Genomic DNA, 14716 nt, shown 5'->3' with positions numbered 1-14716 from the left:
GCAGGGGAAGGGATTCCCCAGTTACCATTTTAGAGAAATCAGACCAGCTTCAAGTTCCAAACCCCAGCCCCCCACCGCTCAAAAATGTTTGGTGAGCCTTTGGGGCAGGTTTGCTCTTGATTGCAACTCATAGCAACCCTATGGGACAGGGTGGAGCTGCCCCTGTGGGTTTTAGAGACGGTCACTCTTTTATGGGAGTAGAAAATCTTGTCTTTTTCCCGAGGAGTGCCCTGGTGGTTCCCAATAGCTGACCTTGTGGTTAGCAGCCCGACTTGTGCTTGCAAATTGCACTAAGATCAAACAATTCCTTTCACTAGATTTTAAGTGAAAAGCCTGAAAGAAAGACTCAACAGTCAATCATCTCTCTAGCCTTTTAATGAATTTTGACTCAAGAAAGAGGCATTTGAAAAATGGGTCTAGAAAGAAATACAGTGACAGCGTTATTTAGTGGGTTAAACCCCTTTCTATTCTAAATCTACAATCTCCAGGTCAAACTGTTCATGTTCTTGTTTTCCTCAGCCCTTACAAAAAAGGGGTTGGAGAGTAGGGGAAGAACTTCTAGGTAGATGAAACTGGGGAACATAGAGCTAAGGGGAAATTATTTGGTGAGGGGAAAAATTATAGGTTTTCTAAGTCTCTAAACTGTGGAGTTCAGGGTTGTTCCCAGCATTATAGCAATACTAGGAGCCCAGTGGTACACTGTTTAGTGCTTGGCTGCAAACACAAAGGTTGGCTTTTTGAACCCTCCCAGAGGCTCTGCACCCCGAAGACCTGATGACTTGCTCCTGCGGAGATGACGACCATGAAAACCCCAATGAGGCAGTTTTACTGGGTCACATGGGATGGCTCGGTGCTGAAATCTACTTGCTGGCAGGCACCCAACAACCACAGCACTACTGGAGCCTCAGCATTCCCGGAGCCTAAGGAGTTGTCCACACAGGAGTACCCCGCTTTGGAGAGCAGAATTTGGATGGACAGTCATTCCTTGTTCTCTAGCTTAACTCACATTCACTCCCTGCCATCAGGTCAATGCCAACTCATAGTGAGACTATAGGACAGGGTAGAACTGGCCCTGAGGATTTCTAAGGTGATAAATGTTTATGAAAGTAGAAAGCTTCCTGTTTTTCCTGTGGAGCGCCTGGCAGTTTTGAACTGCTGACTTTGTGGTTAGCAGTCCAGCACATAACCCACTACACTACCAAGAGTCCACATGTGTCACTAGGCAGGTGTTGAGTCATGCAAGCTTTGTATGGAAAACCAACCTCACTGCCCTTCAGTCCATTCCTGTCCCTTTAGGATATGTGGGAAACTGAGAACCGGGAAAAGAGTGTATGTGGACAAATTCTCTATGCTCAGAATTAGGAGTCTGGGAGGCAGACTTTGGTGGACGAAGGCCCTCACATTCGTGAGTTGGAGATGAATCCCAGTCACATTCTCCCGACTAAAAATCATCCCCACAACCCCCCCTATAATAATGCCAACTTAACATGTTCCTGTTAAGCACATGGCTAATCTCTAGAACGTATGCTCAGAAGCTATCACAGCCTATTACCCATCCCATCCTAGACAGCCAACTCCCTTCTGATAAGGATCATAGATTATTCCCCTGGGGAAGAGCTCAGGACACCTAAAGTCAAGCCAGCTCAGGGATAGCCAAAGTTAAGCCACCATCTTAACTCTAGAACCACCCACTTTGTTACACATGCACCTTCCTGTATGCCTCTAGTGCCTCCTCTTCCTGTTACATGTATGCCCTTAGCACATCCTGTTCCTCTTACATGCATGCGGTGGTTTGCATTCCCTGAGATTATATAAGCTTGTGAGAGAATAATACATTCACCTACTCTCTCTGGTTTCAGTCTCCATGGAAGAGATGAGCCCTTGCATGTTTGTTTGTCTGATGTTTCTTGAATTTCCCCTTCAATTACATAACCACCTCTTAGGACCCATTCAGTCGTGGGGGCTGGTCCCCCACAAGGATACAGTAGAACTGTCCCTGTGGTTTCTGAGACTATACATCTTTATGAGACTAGAAAGCCTCATCTTTCTCCCATGGATCCTCTGGTGGTTTTGAACAGCTGACCTTGTGGTTAGCAGCCCAATGCGTAATTCACTGTGCCACTGGAATGCAAGAACAAAAAAAAAAAACCACCAACTAACTACCATCAAGTGGGTTCTGACTCGTGGCCACCATATGTGTGTGAGAACAGAACTGTGCCTCCGAGTCGATGGCTCCTTGTTTTGAAGGTCACCAGGCCTTTCTTCAAAAAGTACCTCTGGGCGGACTCAAACCTCCAACCTTTTGGCTGGCAGCCAAGCAGGTTCACATTGGGTACCACCCAGGCAGGACCCTTACTGGAACGCCAGGAGTGCTGGTGGTCTTCAGTTCAGATTGAGCTGCAGTTAAAAGTTACTCAAGACCCTTCAGTTGAGGATTAGCTTTCCCAATCATGTAATAGCACTCACAATCAATCATTGAAATAGTTCACAAGGGTTTTCCTGATTGCAGGAGATAGAGATTGGCCTTTTGTGTTCTTCCCTTTTTAAATTGAACAAGGGAGAGAAGCTAGGAGAATGTAAACTTTCCACCTCCTGGTGCACCCAAGAATTCACTGAAAGCCCTGGGCTTAGTAATAGGGACAGGACATAGGGAACAAATGGAGGGGAAACTGTACCTCAGAGGTGGACACGTACTCAGCACTAAACACCACCTTCATAGCTGGACACGGGACGCCAAGTTCCAGCCCACATACCCTCTGTGGCCAAAGCAAGGGCCACCTCACTTCAAAGACAGGCACAAGCAGCCGTCTTCCTCCTGGGAACTTCTACCCACCATCACCCCTTTCTCTCTCCTCAGCTACAAATATGTACTGGGAACCTACTCTTGTGTAAGGCTGAGTGTGGAAAGATCAAATTACTTCCACTTGGGAATCAAACGGAGCTGTCTTTGAACAAGGCTCTCCGCTGATGCCAGCAGCCTGGACGAACACAAGAAGCAGGCAAGGGGGAGAGCGGCCAGGCCCTCTTCCCAGGCTCTGCCCTTCAGATGGGAGGGGGAACTTACTCCAGTTGAAGGGCTTCCAGGGAAAGTAGAGGAAGTGGGCCAATACCTTTCTAGTTATTTCTGGGCAGAAGCTGGCCGAGAGTTTTAAAAAGAAAAATAAATCAATAAACCAACCCTAGGGTCATGCCTGAAAGTCTGCTTTAACTATAAGCCAGAACCTTCTTCACAAAGCATACCTACCGACAGTGACCTGGAGGAGGGGGGTTTGGGAATCACTCCCCGTGTTTGCCCACAAAACAGCCCAAGCACCACGAACGAGCCAAGTGAGTTGAGCTTTACCTGTGACAACTTTGGTAGATTATGGCTGGTGCCTTCGGTAACCATTGGCTCTACGTGTTCCTGAAATCTAGGGTGAGATGCCAACAGCTTCAGGATATCGGGAATATTTTCCTGAGACTTCCCCGTGACTGATGCAAAGAAACTAAAGAGAAGCTGTGACATAAAACAGAACACTTCACTACTTAAGTTTCTACAAGGGCTCAGGTGAGGGGGTAGGGGAGGGGAAGTAAAGGGCAGGGAGCAAAGCTTACAAGGCAAAATGCCAGAGGGGAGGACTTAGACCACAGCCTGGCCACAGCAGGACAGAAGGGCCCACGTTTCAGTGTGCATCATACTCACCTGTGGGAGTTTATAAACAACCCAGATTCCTGGTTCCCACTACCCTCCCCAGTGACACCAGGAATCTGGATTTGTCAAAAGCACCATGGATGCTTGTTACCAAGCCAAAGTTAAGAAGCACCACCACTCTGGTATTATAAAGCTCTACAGTGGGATTTTTAAACCCATTTGGGAGACCAGAGACTGATGAAATCAGGAGACACCAGTTGGAGGACCTGGAGTCAGGACCATAATACCCCATTGGGTACAAGTCTAAGTGTCTTCTGGTTCCTTTGTTCTGCTGACCCATTTTGCCTTTTGTACCACTTCCCCTGCCCCCCAGCCCCGACCCCATCACCCCTGGATCGTTAATCTCTTTGGAGGTGGGGCCTAACAGATTAAGAAGAAAGGCCTGGCAAGCTACTACTTTAAAACCAGGCAGTGGTAACCCTATGGATCACAGTGATTTGATCCACAGATGATTACGGGGATGACACAGGACCAGGTAGAAATGTTTCTATGGAGTATTGGGTCGCCGACAATTGAGAGCTAACTCAAGAGCAGTTTATCACATCATAAATGAATGTGGACATATCCAGACACATCTATTAACTAAATTGCATCAGGGCTAGTTGTCTTTTTAATTTCATCAAGGAGGAATCAGTTATGTTGGTTTGGGAGTACATTTACCTATGAGACTTCTTTTGCTGCAAATATCTCCAATTGGTGAGCATGCTTTACTGTTTACATCCATTTTCTTTGTCTTTTTAGAATAGAAAGATGCTTTTTTCTCTTTTTACTTAATTGAGTCTATAAAATATACAATAAATACATTTTTTTAAAAAGTGGGCCTCTCCTCCCCAATTCTGGTCTTCACTGTCCAGAGACTGTCAGGTAAAGTACAAGTGTAAAGTACAAGTGCTGGGGCAGATGGTGGACAGGCAGGGCCCAGCTACTGCTAGTTCCCCCTGCAATGGGAAAAGCTGGCCACTGAGTGAGAAGCACCAGACGGGGCTGGGAATCAGCGATGTGTTCCCTCGTGCAGGCGGTACGTTCAACTCACTATAACCTTGCTTTACCTCTCCCTTAGGCCAGCATGTATTATGACTGTCCCAAACCAAACTTCCTGCTATCAAGTGCTTTCCAACACGCAGCGACACTATAGGTCAGGGTAAAACTGTCCCTGTGGGGTTTCCCAGACTGTAATTGTTCACAGGAGTAGAATGCATCATCTTTCTCCCTTGAAGTGGCTGCTGGTTTCCAACTGCCACCAGGGCTCCTAGGTATATAGTATTATACAGGAGGACAGGTCATTTGGCTTTGTAAACAACCTTCTGTAGTGTTTGGAGACTCATTAAAGGATGGGGAATTCCACAGGACATCAAACTCTCACTCCAGTTTGATGTGTTCGCTTGCTGGCTCCTAGTAGCTCCTTCATGTTTCTTACCCAATTCAGCCGTATAGGGTCAGCTCCAGTGCTGCCTGTCCTTACTGCTCCATGCTTCCTGACCTCTCCTTTCTATTCCTGTTCTCTAGTGAATCATAAGTTTAAACTGTTCAGCCTTGCATTGTCTTCAAATAGCATCATAGATGTAAGTCTTTCTCCCCAACCAGTTGGCAGGCAGGCTTCTGGAGGGCATAGCACAGATGCTCAATAAAGACATCATATTGAATGGGATTGAATTAAAACAATTCTTCACCCCAGGGCCCAAGGGGAGACAAGCTTTTAGGCCCCAAGCCCTCAAACAAATCCTGGTTCCCAGCAGCCCTGAGAGTGAGAAGTCGCTGTCACAAGTTGGCAAGGGAGGAAGGTGGAGAAGTACTCACTGTCCCGATGCCAGAAATCTGCCACTTTTTCAGAGATTCTCCCTTCCAGAGGGGCCAAAGATGGCCCTCAGAAACACTCAAAAGAACGGACCCACTTTGGAAGCTGCCTCTGGAATTCTTCCAGAGTGTGAGGTCTGTCAATCACTGTCACATGGCATCCCGGGGTACAAGGATCAAAGGGGAGTGTGGAGTGGGAGGGAAAAGGAGGCAGAGGGGAGAAATCAGAGGAAGCAAGGCAGAAACAACAGTGCCACTTCCCTTTCGAAATTTCCAAATCCCAACTCCCTGCCATCGAGTCCGCTCCAACTCACAGCGACCCTCTGGGAAAGAATAGAGCTGACTGTGGGTTTCTGAGGCTATAAATCTTTACCTGAGTAGAAAGCCCCATTTTTCTTCCACAGAGCGACTGTGCGTCTGAACTGCTGTCCTTGTGTAACCCACTACACGACCAGCGCTCCACCTCAGCCTAATTATCTTGCTCAAAGGCTTTAGGAAACACGATGGGGTCAATTCTCAGTGACACATGTTCACATGAATGAAAATCAATTTCATTTCAATGTCAGTCTGAGAAAAAGTTCGAATGGGTCAAGAAAGGGGGTGGAGGAAGCTGAGGTCAAAACACATTCTAAAGAAACCTGAACCATTTCTGTCACAACTGTCGGCCTTAAACTGGACCAAGCCAGTAAGGAAGCACAGCCGAGGGCCATCCGTGTTCTCTCCAATGGCTGCCACGACATGGTTGCACTCAAAGTGAGTCAATGCTCATCTTGAGCTCAGAAACAGTAACACCCGTCCTGGCATCTACTTGCTCGTATGAACTGGCACGTGTATTAAAAATCACAAGAGCACAAGTTCCCCAGGGGCCTTATGCCTTCCTGGGTCTCCAGCACTGAGCACCCATTTGCTGCATTGCTGCATTCTCGAAACAGTTGTGGAAATGACACCAGCTGGTCTGTCAAGGTGAGCTGAGAAGAGAGGGAAACCGAACTGCTAAAACTAGAATCTCTCTCAGGCCAACTGGGAAATAAGCAAGCAGGTCTAAAGAAAACATTCGCTCCTGAGCCCAAGCCCAAGCCCGAGCCCTTCCTCTTGCACATTGTCCCCAAACTCAATGGTTCTGCTATCTTTTCCACCCTCCAAACCAAACCGGACTCACTGCCATCAAGCCAATGCTGACTCATAGTGACCCCATGCGGGTTGCTGAGATTGTTCACGGGAGTAGAAAGCCCAGTCTTCCACTGCTACTGCTACTGCTACTCCAAGTCCAGCCCCAATTAGTGCTGAGACTCCGGATATGCCCACCTGGAAGGGCAAGGATGCTTTGATATTCGGCAGAGTTGTTGCTGTTTTCTTGTGACTGGGGCAGTCACCAAACCTTAGCTTCCTCATCTGCAACATGGTGGGTAAATCACAGTGCATACCTCAGAGGGAAAGGTGCCCTGGTCAGGTAGTGGTTACATGTTGTGCTCTTAACTACAAAGTCAGCACCTGGAACCCACCATCAGTTCCTCAGAAGAGAGGTGAGGCTTCCTGCTCCTGTCAAGGTTTACAGCCTTGGAAACCCAAAGGGGCAGTTCTACCCTGTCCTTTAGGGTCGCTGAAAATGGAAATCAACTCAACTTGATGGCTGCAGGTATGGGGGGCAGAAAGGCAAATTCTCTGCGAGGAAGGGGCGGTGGGAAGCACTTGGCCAATGCAACTTCCCAGAAACAAAAAACAAAACCGAAACCTCAGTGAGACGCAGACAGTCCAGAGCCCAGCTTCCCCCAGTCTATTGCTTTTGCCAAAAATTCCTTTCTGGAGCCTTCAAAAGTCTCTTGCTCGGGTTCTTCATCCACTGCTCTGCCAAACCACACTGGGATAGGAGTGCCTGAGGGGTGGGAGTGAGAGGGGAGGGCTTAAGGAGAAAACGACTCCTGATTGGCTGGCCAGCTAGCTGGACGCCATGAGAATCCATTGCAAAAGAGTAAACAAAAGTCCGGAATTGAGGGTCCTCTAGCCTTTACTAATGCTGTTAATTCTTCAAGTGACTTTTCTTTTTCATGACAACCACATTTCACTGGGACACGAGTTGGAAGGGCTGTTTGGAGTCTGTTGTAAAAGTCCCTGACCAGCATTTGGGCGGCAGTGTGTATGTTTTGCGGGCCTACCTCGCTTTATTAGGCTTCACGGACATTGCATTATTTTACCAGTTGAAGGCTGTGGCAAGCAAGCCTCCTTGCGTCATTCTTCCAACAGAGTAGGGGCTCACTTCATGCCTCGGGGCCACAGTTTGGTCAGCCTCAGGCAATTTCAAATGTTTTCATAATGCAATTGCCCACTTAATAGCCTATAGTGATCATGGAAACCTCGCTTCTTGATGCACTGGGGAACCCAACCATTCATATGACTGGCTCTATTTTGATCGTTGCTTTGTTGTGGTGGTCTGGAACCAAGTGATGCCTGCATTTTTTTGAGCAACGAAGTTCCGCAGGCTAGAATTGTGTGTAAGCAGGCGAAATGGAAGCCCAAGTTTTCACATGAGCTGGCTTCCCCTGTTTGGCTTATGAGGTTTTACCTTAAAAGCAAAATGAAACAAGAAATCAAACACAACTACAACATCCAGCAGCCTCACACTCCAGCCAGAATCTCCCTGGTAAACCTCAAATCCCATGGGAAGTGGTGGTTTCGTCTGATTTGGAATCTTACTAAGGTGACAACCTTACTAACATAAGACCCTGACTCAAAGAAGCCAGAATATTCCTCACAGGCCCTACAAAAATGCAGTCTAATTGTACTTCTCAGGAGGAGGCTGTTTTTTGGGGAAACCAACTGACACTCGTCCGTCCCTCCCTCTTGTTCTCTTAACCCAGGGAGTTCCCCCCAACTCATGCCCTAAGTGCTCGGGGGTCAAGTATCCTCTCTCCCCTCCCTGGAGAAGACAAAGAGATGGGTAGTTGGACTTTAATGTTGTTTCAACTCACCCTTTGGGCTTCGGATCTTGCTTTCTTATTATTTCCATCGAGAGAGACACAATATAGAAACTCCTTCAGTGCTTCCTCCACCTTGCCTAGGGTGGCTAAGGCTTGGGCTTTCCGGAAGTGTGGCTGGAAGGAAACACTGGCATTCAATCCTCCTCTTAGTCATTTTTATTAACATTGCTGCTACTATTGCTACTTGTAGATAACTACTGTGGAGAGCTACGGCCTTTTCACATTCTGAATCCCATTTCAGAGATGACAACATGAAAACCCAGAAAAGGGACTTGTCCAAAGATACACAGCTAGACAATTGGGGAATCTGGATTTGAACTGAGGAGTGACCGATACCAAAGCTCATATTCTTGGCCGTAGTACCCTACTACTCCTTACATCCCTGCTATATGAGAAGTATCGCCACATGCTTCAAGAGCCCCCATGTGACCACATACTAAGCAGCTTTCAGGACCTGCCTGTAGAAAGACCTTCCTGAAAGCTGGTTTGCTAAGCAGAGATCTAGACCATGGTAGTGGCTTTGGCGACCATCTATATTTACTGACTGATCGTTTTTCAGAAGAGGCCCCAAAGAGAGGGTGAAATCTCTCTAAGACCTCAAAGGTAGTTAGCAGTAAACCTGGCCCCCAAACTGCCCTTTTAGGATTTCCAGACTGTTCTTCCCCCACCCAGAGCTAAGCAGGGAGGGGAGCAGATAGCTTCGCTCTAGGGGCTCAGCTCATCCCTGCTCCTTCACTACATCCCATGACGCAGAAACAACTCGATGGTAGTGAGGTTTTTGTTTTTGAGAAAGGCAAGCGAATGAGAGCAGGCAACTGAAGGGCAGCCAACTGCCCTGAAAGAGAAACTCTAGAGACAGTAGAAGAACATTGTGGGACAGAGGGAGGAAGAGGAAGAGGAGGAGGGGAGCGGGATGCCCTCTCTTTGTGCTAGGGGACCCATACCACTTGCAACTTGGCTTTTCTCAAATCAGGTTGCCCCTCAGTTGCCTGCTCCCATTCCTTTCCTCTCTAAAACCAAGTTGGTTCCCATCCATAGGACAGAGTATAACTTCCCTGTGGGTTTCTGAGGTGGCAAATCTTTATGGGGTGGGGAGTGGGGGAGCAGAAAGACTCCTCTTTGCCTTGTGGAGTGGCAGAGTGTTTGAACTGCTGACCTTACATGTACCTTACATCACCAGGGATCCTTCTTGCTGCCCCTAACTCTAACAAAGTGGACAAAATAGACTAGTTTGCTACTGCTGAGCCTCATAATATGCCTCTGCACACGGCAGTACCCTTAGGCCTGGCCACAGACACTGGCCCAGAACTGCATTGGGGCACAATGAGTGACTACCCTACACTGGTTGGGGACCACTCCCTGTGTCCTCAATCATCCTTTGGAGTTTAATCTTGACATACATGAGTACAAAAGACTTCTCTTGTTGCTTTTTACAGCAGTGTTTATCAGAAGCTTGCTGGCAATAAGGTACACTGGAGGTGCAGTGGTTAAAGCAGTTGGCTGCTAGTTGAAAGGTTGGCAGTTCAAACCCACCAGCTCCTCCCTGGACGAGAGATGTGGTAGTCTGCTTCCATAAAGATTTACTGCTTTGGAAACCCTGTAGGGTAGTTCTACTCTGTCCTAGAGGGTTGCTACGAGTCGAGATTGACAGCCGTGGGTCTAGGTTTGGGGTTCTGAAGACCAGACTGAAGTGACATCTCTGGACAATCAGAGGAACATGCACTGGGAGCCTTGTGAGGCCTCTGGGACCCCACTAATTATACCATACATTCTACTTGCCAACTCACCCCTCTTGAGAACTCTACATCCCAGGGGCTGAAACAGGGCTGTGAGGTAAAATCCTCCCACTGGGACATTTTTCATAGAAAGAGCAGGAGATAATGTAAATCACAGAAGGGTCATGGGGAGAATACGGGCCTGTCAGGGTGCAATATAGCATCGATGAAACATACAGCTTTCCTCTGGTTCTTTAATGCCCCCCCCCACATTAGCATGACCCTAATTCTACCTTACAAATCTGGCTAGACCAGAGCATGTACATGGGTACAGTTAAGAGCTGGAAACAGGGAATCCAGGACAGATGAACTCCTCAGGACCAATATTGAGAGTAGCCACACCAGGAGGGGAAGGGGAAGGGGAAGGTGTGGGGAGAAAGGGGGAAACAATCACAAAGACCTACCTATAACCCCCTCCAAGGGGGATGGATAATGGACAAGGGGGTAAAGGGAGACATCAGACAGTGCAAAACATGAAGAAATAACAATGATTTGTAAATTATCAAGGGTTCATGAGAGAGGGAGGGAGAGAGAGAGGGAGGGAGGGAGAGAGGGAAGGGAAAAATGAGGAGCTGATACCAAGGGCTCAAATAGAAAGAAAATGCTTTGAAAATTATGATGGCAACATATGTACAAATGTGCTTCAGACAATGGATGCATGTATGTATTGTGATAAAAGTTGTATGAGCCCCCAATAAAATGATTTTTTAAAAAGATGATGAAACATTATACGCATCTGCTTACATCTTCTCTTAATCTCAATGAATATTGAGTTCTCTAATTCCTACCCCCAAGACTCCCCCTTATCCCAGCACTGAGGGAGGAAATGAAACTCCTGGTTAATACTTCCTTTCACCCACCCTTCCTTCTCTGAGGAAGTCACTCTACTCATTTCACCAAATGGTTCCTTGGTGCTCAGCCTGCTTCCCATCTCATGAGGGTCCTCACCTTTAGGCATATAGTAGATGCAGAAGTTGCAGAGAGAAGTCCTTTCTGCTCCCCCCCCCACCCCCGCCATCCCTGACTGACATACTACAAGGCCCGAAATGCCCCCATTGAAGCCCTTTTGACTTAAGCCATGGAGATCATTTATTAAACTGTAAACATGTTCCTTGGTAAAGAGGGGGCATGAATGCATCATCACTCATGACAAACTACCTCATGAAAGAATCGTCGAGCGTCACCCTGGCATTAACACCAGAGCATTCAGCTTCCCCATGCATCATGTAAAGTTCCCGAATCCCAAGATTCTGATAACCTGGTATTTTCATAAACTTGACTTAAACGGATGTAAAATATTTTACAGTAAATTATTTTACTTAGTGTGCCTTTTCATGTGAGTTGCTGACAAAAACGTCTCCTCCCATATCAATGATCTTGCTATCCAACATTTTCTATTTTCCATGAGAGGAAAACGTCTACTTATTGACCATTTTGTGTGCTGACATGACTACCTGGCAGTAACGATCGCTGAGGTGCAAAGGGAGCACTACACTGGCTGGGAGGGTTAAAATTTTGTGGCAACTTGTTGGGCTACGTTTCTTCGCGGTTGTGCAATGATGTAATTTGGCAGTTGTGTCATGATGCCATCATCCTCCATTTTGTGATCTGATACAACCTTCCTCCATTTTCACAGTAACCCCAATTCTCCCAGAATGATCTGATCTTCATAACCTAATCATGTGAATAAGTGAAGTGTGGTGTACTTAATTACAGGGTGCTTTCCAGCAGTTACTGGGTGTGTGATTTAAATAATTGATCTTTCTAACATCTGAAATAGTCAGGATTCTGAAATACATCTAGCTCCAAGTGAATCAGAAAAGGGATGGTGGACCTGTCCTGGATAAGTTAGTTTTCCAAGGGAGGCATTCTGAGATTGTGTAGAAAGAACATTACCCCAGATATCCAGAAAGCCTTATAGCTTGTGGAATACTTTCCTCTTGGCCAGCTCCCTTTAACCCTTACTGTAAACCTGTGAGGTGCTCAGGGAACACAGCAATAGCCTCATTTTGTTAACAAGGATACTTGAAGTTCAGAGAGTATCTCTGGATAGTTTGTCTAGCTAGTCTTCTTTACAAAACATTTGACATGTGGGTGAGGGCCAGTTCTGAGATCGATCGGGAAGAGACATGAAAAGTGACACTTTGCATCCTGGGAGATGCCTAGCCTTTTCCCTGCTCGGCTACTAGTGCGCTGGAGCACCCCATCCCAGGGAGGGAGGCCCTTCCTGCCAATTCCCAGCTAAGGTACAACCCCTTCCCACACTTACCTTAAAACCCGTGGGGCGGAGCTTACATGCTATCTCTGCATCATGTAGTGCATCCTCATGAGACGCCAAGGTAAAGTAAATTTGAGACCGGTTGCTGTACAACAAGTGATCGTTTGGAGCTGCCAAAAGGAGAAAAAAATTCCTCTCATGAATGACCCCCAGCACAAGCAGGCGATGAGTCTTGTGTAAGGACGGGTGCTGAGTAAATGGCAAGTTACTTAGAACTTGTCCACTGGGCATCCCAAGGGTTAGGTTCAATTGCCAACTCCACGATTGCCCTACATATCACACACTCCGCCACTTTGGGTCTGAGCTTCCACAACTTCGAACAAGTAATTTTTTTTGTCACCACCTCCACCCCAAGCAGTCCCTTAGAGGGCCCGAGGTGTCACTGGTTCCTTAAAGACACGGAGGAAACCCTGTCTCACTCTGATTCATGGCCACTCACGGCCTGGCACCCGCCTACAAGAAAACTGGCTAGGAAGGAGGGGGAAGGAAAATGGCCAGATGTAACCCTGTCCCAGCCACCAGGACAAGACCACCTGAGTCTTGTGGGTATGTTGACTGGTCACATTAGCAGCATCTGTGCCTCCAACGCTCGGTATATGTAACATTTCCCCAAAGAGAATGGAAATGCACACTGGCCAGGATCCTGCCTCTCACCACCAATGACCAAATGTGGATGCGTGTAGATCGGAAATCTGGGAAGAAGACGAGAACAAAACAGGGCCCTTCACTTCTGGGTCCCACCAACACTGAACCACTGATGAGGAAGATGAAACACAGCAAAGGACACACAGCTAACTGGCTAGATTGTGACACTTTTAAGCTGGGGTGGGGGATGAGGTCCTTTATCCGAAAGGGAGATGCAGTGCCTGGAAGACAGAAGAGAAGATGCTGGCCACGTTTCAGTACAAAGAGACTCTGCTGAGGAGAAGGCCCCTTTGTTCTTAAAAGGGAGAAGCTTGTCTCAACATTTCCACGCTGTTTTGGAGGGGCTAGCAAAGTTGAAAGAAAGGATTTCCAGGGCAAAGTGATGGCAGCAACAGAGGAGGAGGGAAGAGAGGGCTTCCCTGGCTCTGGGGATTGGGTGGTGGGTGGAGATTGGCAGAAAGGAAAGGAACCTTCCTTGGGATTATCAGGTAGTTTCAATCAAGTCCATTCATATTTTCCTGCTTTTCTTTAAGGGCTGGGCTCCTGCTTCTGCTGTAGCAGCAGAATTATTTTATTTTAATTGGTGGGGGGGTGCTTGTATGAATACCAGTTATTTCCTCTTCGGATATTAGTAAAGAAGCCTTGGTGATGCAAACAGTTAAGCGCTCAGCTACTACCCAACAGGTTAGTGGTCGGAGTTCAGCCAGCAGTTTCGCAGGAGAAAGATCTGCTCCACCAAGACCACAGCTAGGAAAACCCTATGGGGCAGTTATACTCTGTTAAAGGGGAGGGGAGGGGTCGCTATGAGGCAAAAGCTACTGGACAGCTCCCAATCACAAGATGTGAGCAAAAAGTTGACAGGTATATTCTGTCCCTTCTCTTCCACGGCCATTCTCAGAAGGCCCTGCCTGGGCACAGTAAGAGGGTGAGGGTAGCCTGTCTCCCTCCATACAGCTTTCTTGTCTCCTAAGTTGTCAGTTGCATGCTGGGGAAATTCAACACATGAAGCCTCCCCGCCCATTCCCACCTCCCTGGGCTCCTCTAGGATCCCTGAGCCCCATTTGCCCAGCTCCACCACAGGCGGCTTGCTGGCCTGCTGCACCAGATGCCAAGCTCCTGGCCTCAGGCCCCCAGGTTCGGCCGCCACTTCCCGGCTGGCCTGAAGGAGGGCGCCTGGCCCTGACCGCGGCTACAGCACCCAGAGCCCAGCCCTGAGCCTGGGACTGTCTTGGCAGCCACCAAGCCACCCAGTCCTCTCCAGGCTTCCCCCGGTGGCGCAGGGGTGAGCGCTCTTCTTGAGCCAACTCAAGGGGTCCCCTTTGACTGCAGGACTGTCTCTCGGGGCAGGGGTGCGAGGCGAGGACAAGGGCTGCGGGTGCCGGGGGCGCATCTCTTTTAGCCAAGGATCCTGTGATCGGAAGCGGCGACAATGAGTCACAGGGCAGCGCGGCGCGAGAGCGCTCTCTCCCCACCCCCCCATCCCCCCAGTCCCTGGCGGGATGGTTTCGGAAGCGAGTGTGGCCCACTTTGGTTACCTCAGCCATTACACAACACGCCC

At 48.1% G+C, this 14716-nt stretch overlaps 1 protein-coding gene across 1 annotated transcript in view; it reads right to left on the bottom strand.

The window, feature by feature from the left end:
- The window catches only part of LONRF3 (LON peptidase N-terminal domain and ring finger 3), a 45304-nt gene that overhangs the window by 29135 nt on the left and 1453 nt on the right, over positions 1-14716 (bottom strand). Inside the window, exons 2-4 of the mRNA XM_045298557.1 lie at positions 12505-12702; positions 8452-8574; positions 3344-3496 (exon numbers count right to left, since the gene is read on the bottom strand). Coding sequence (XP_045154492.1) covers positions 3344-3496; positions 8452-8574; positions 12505-12702 — 474 coding nt within the window. The remainder of the gene's footprint in view (positions 1-3343; positions 3497-8451; positions 8575-12504; positions 12703-14716) is intronic.

The sequence above is a fragment of the Echinops telfairi genome, unplaced genomic scaffold (genome assembly GCF_000313985.2).
Source record: "Echinops telfairi isolate 266 unplaced genomic scaffold, ASM31398v2 ScPeMD7_7427;HRSCAF=8465, whole genome shotgun sequence".
NCBI lineage: Eukaryota > Metazoa > Chordata > Mammalia > Afrosoricida > Tenrecidae > Echinops > Echinops telfairi.
Note: the sequence above shows the minus strand (reverse complement) of the source record. Positions and strands in the feature narration are given on the sequence as shown.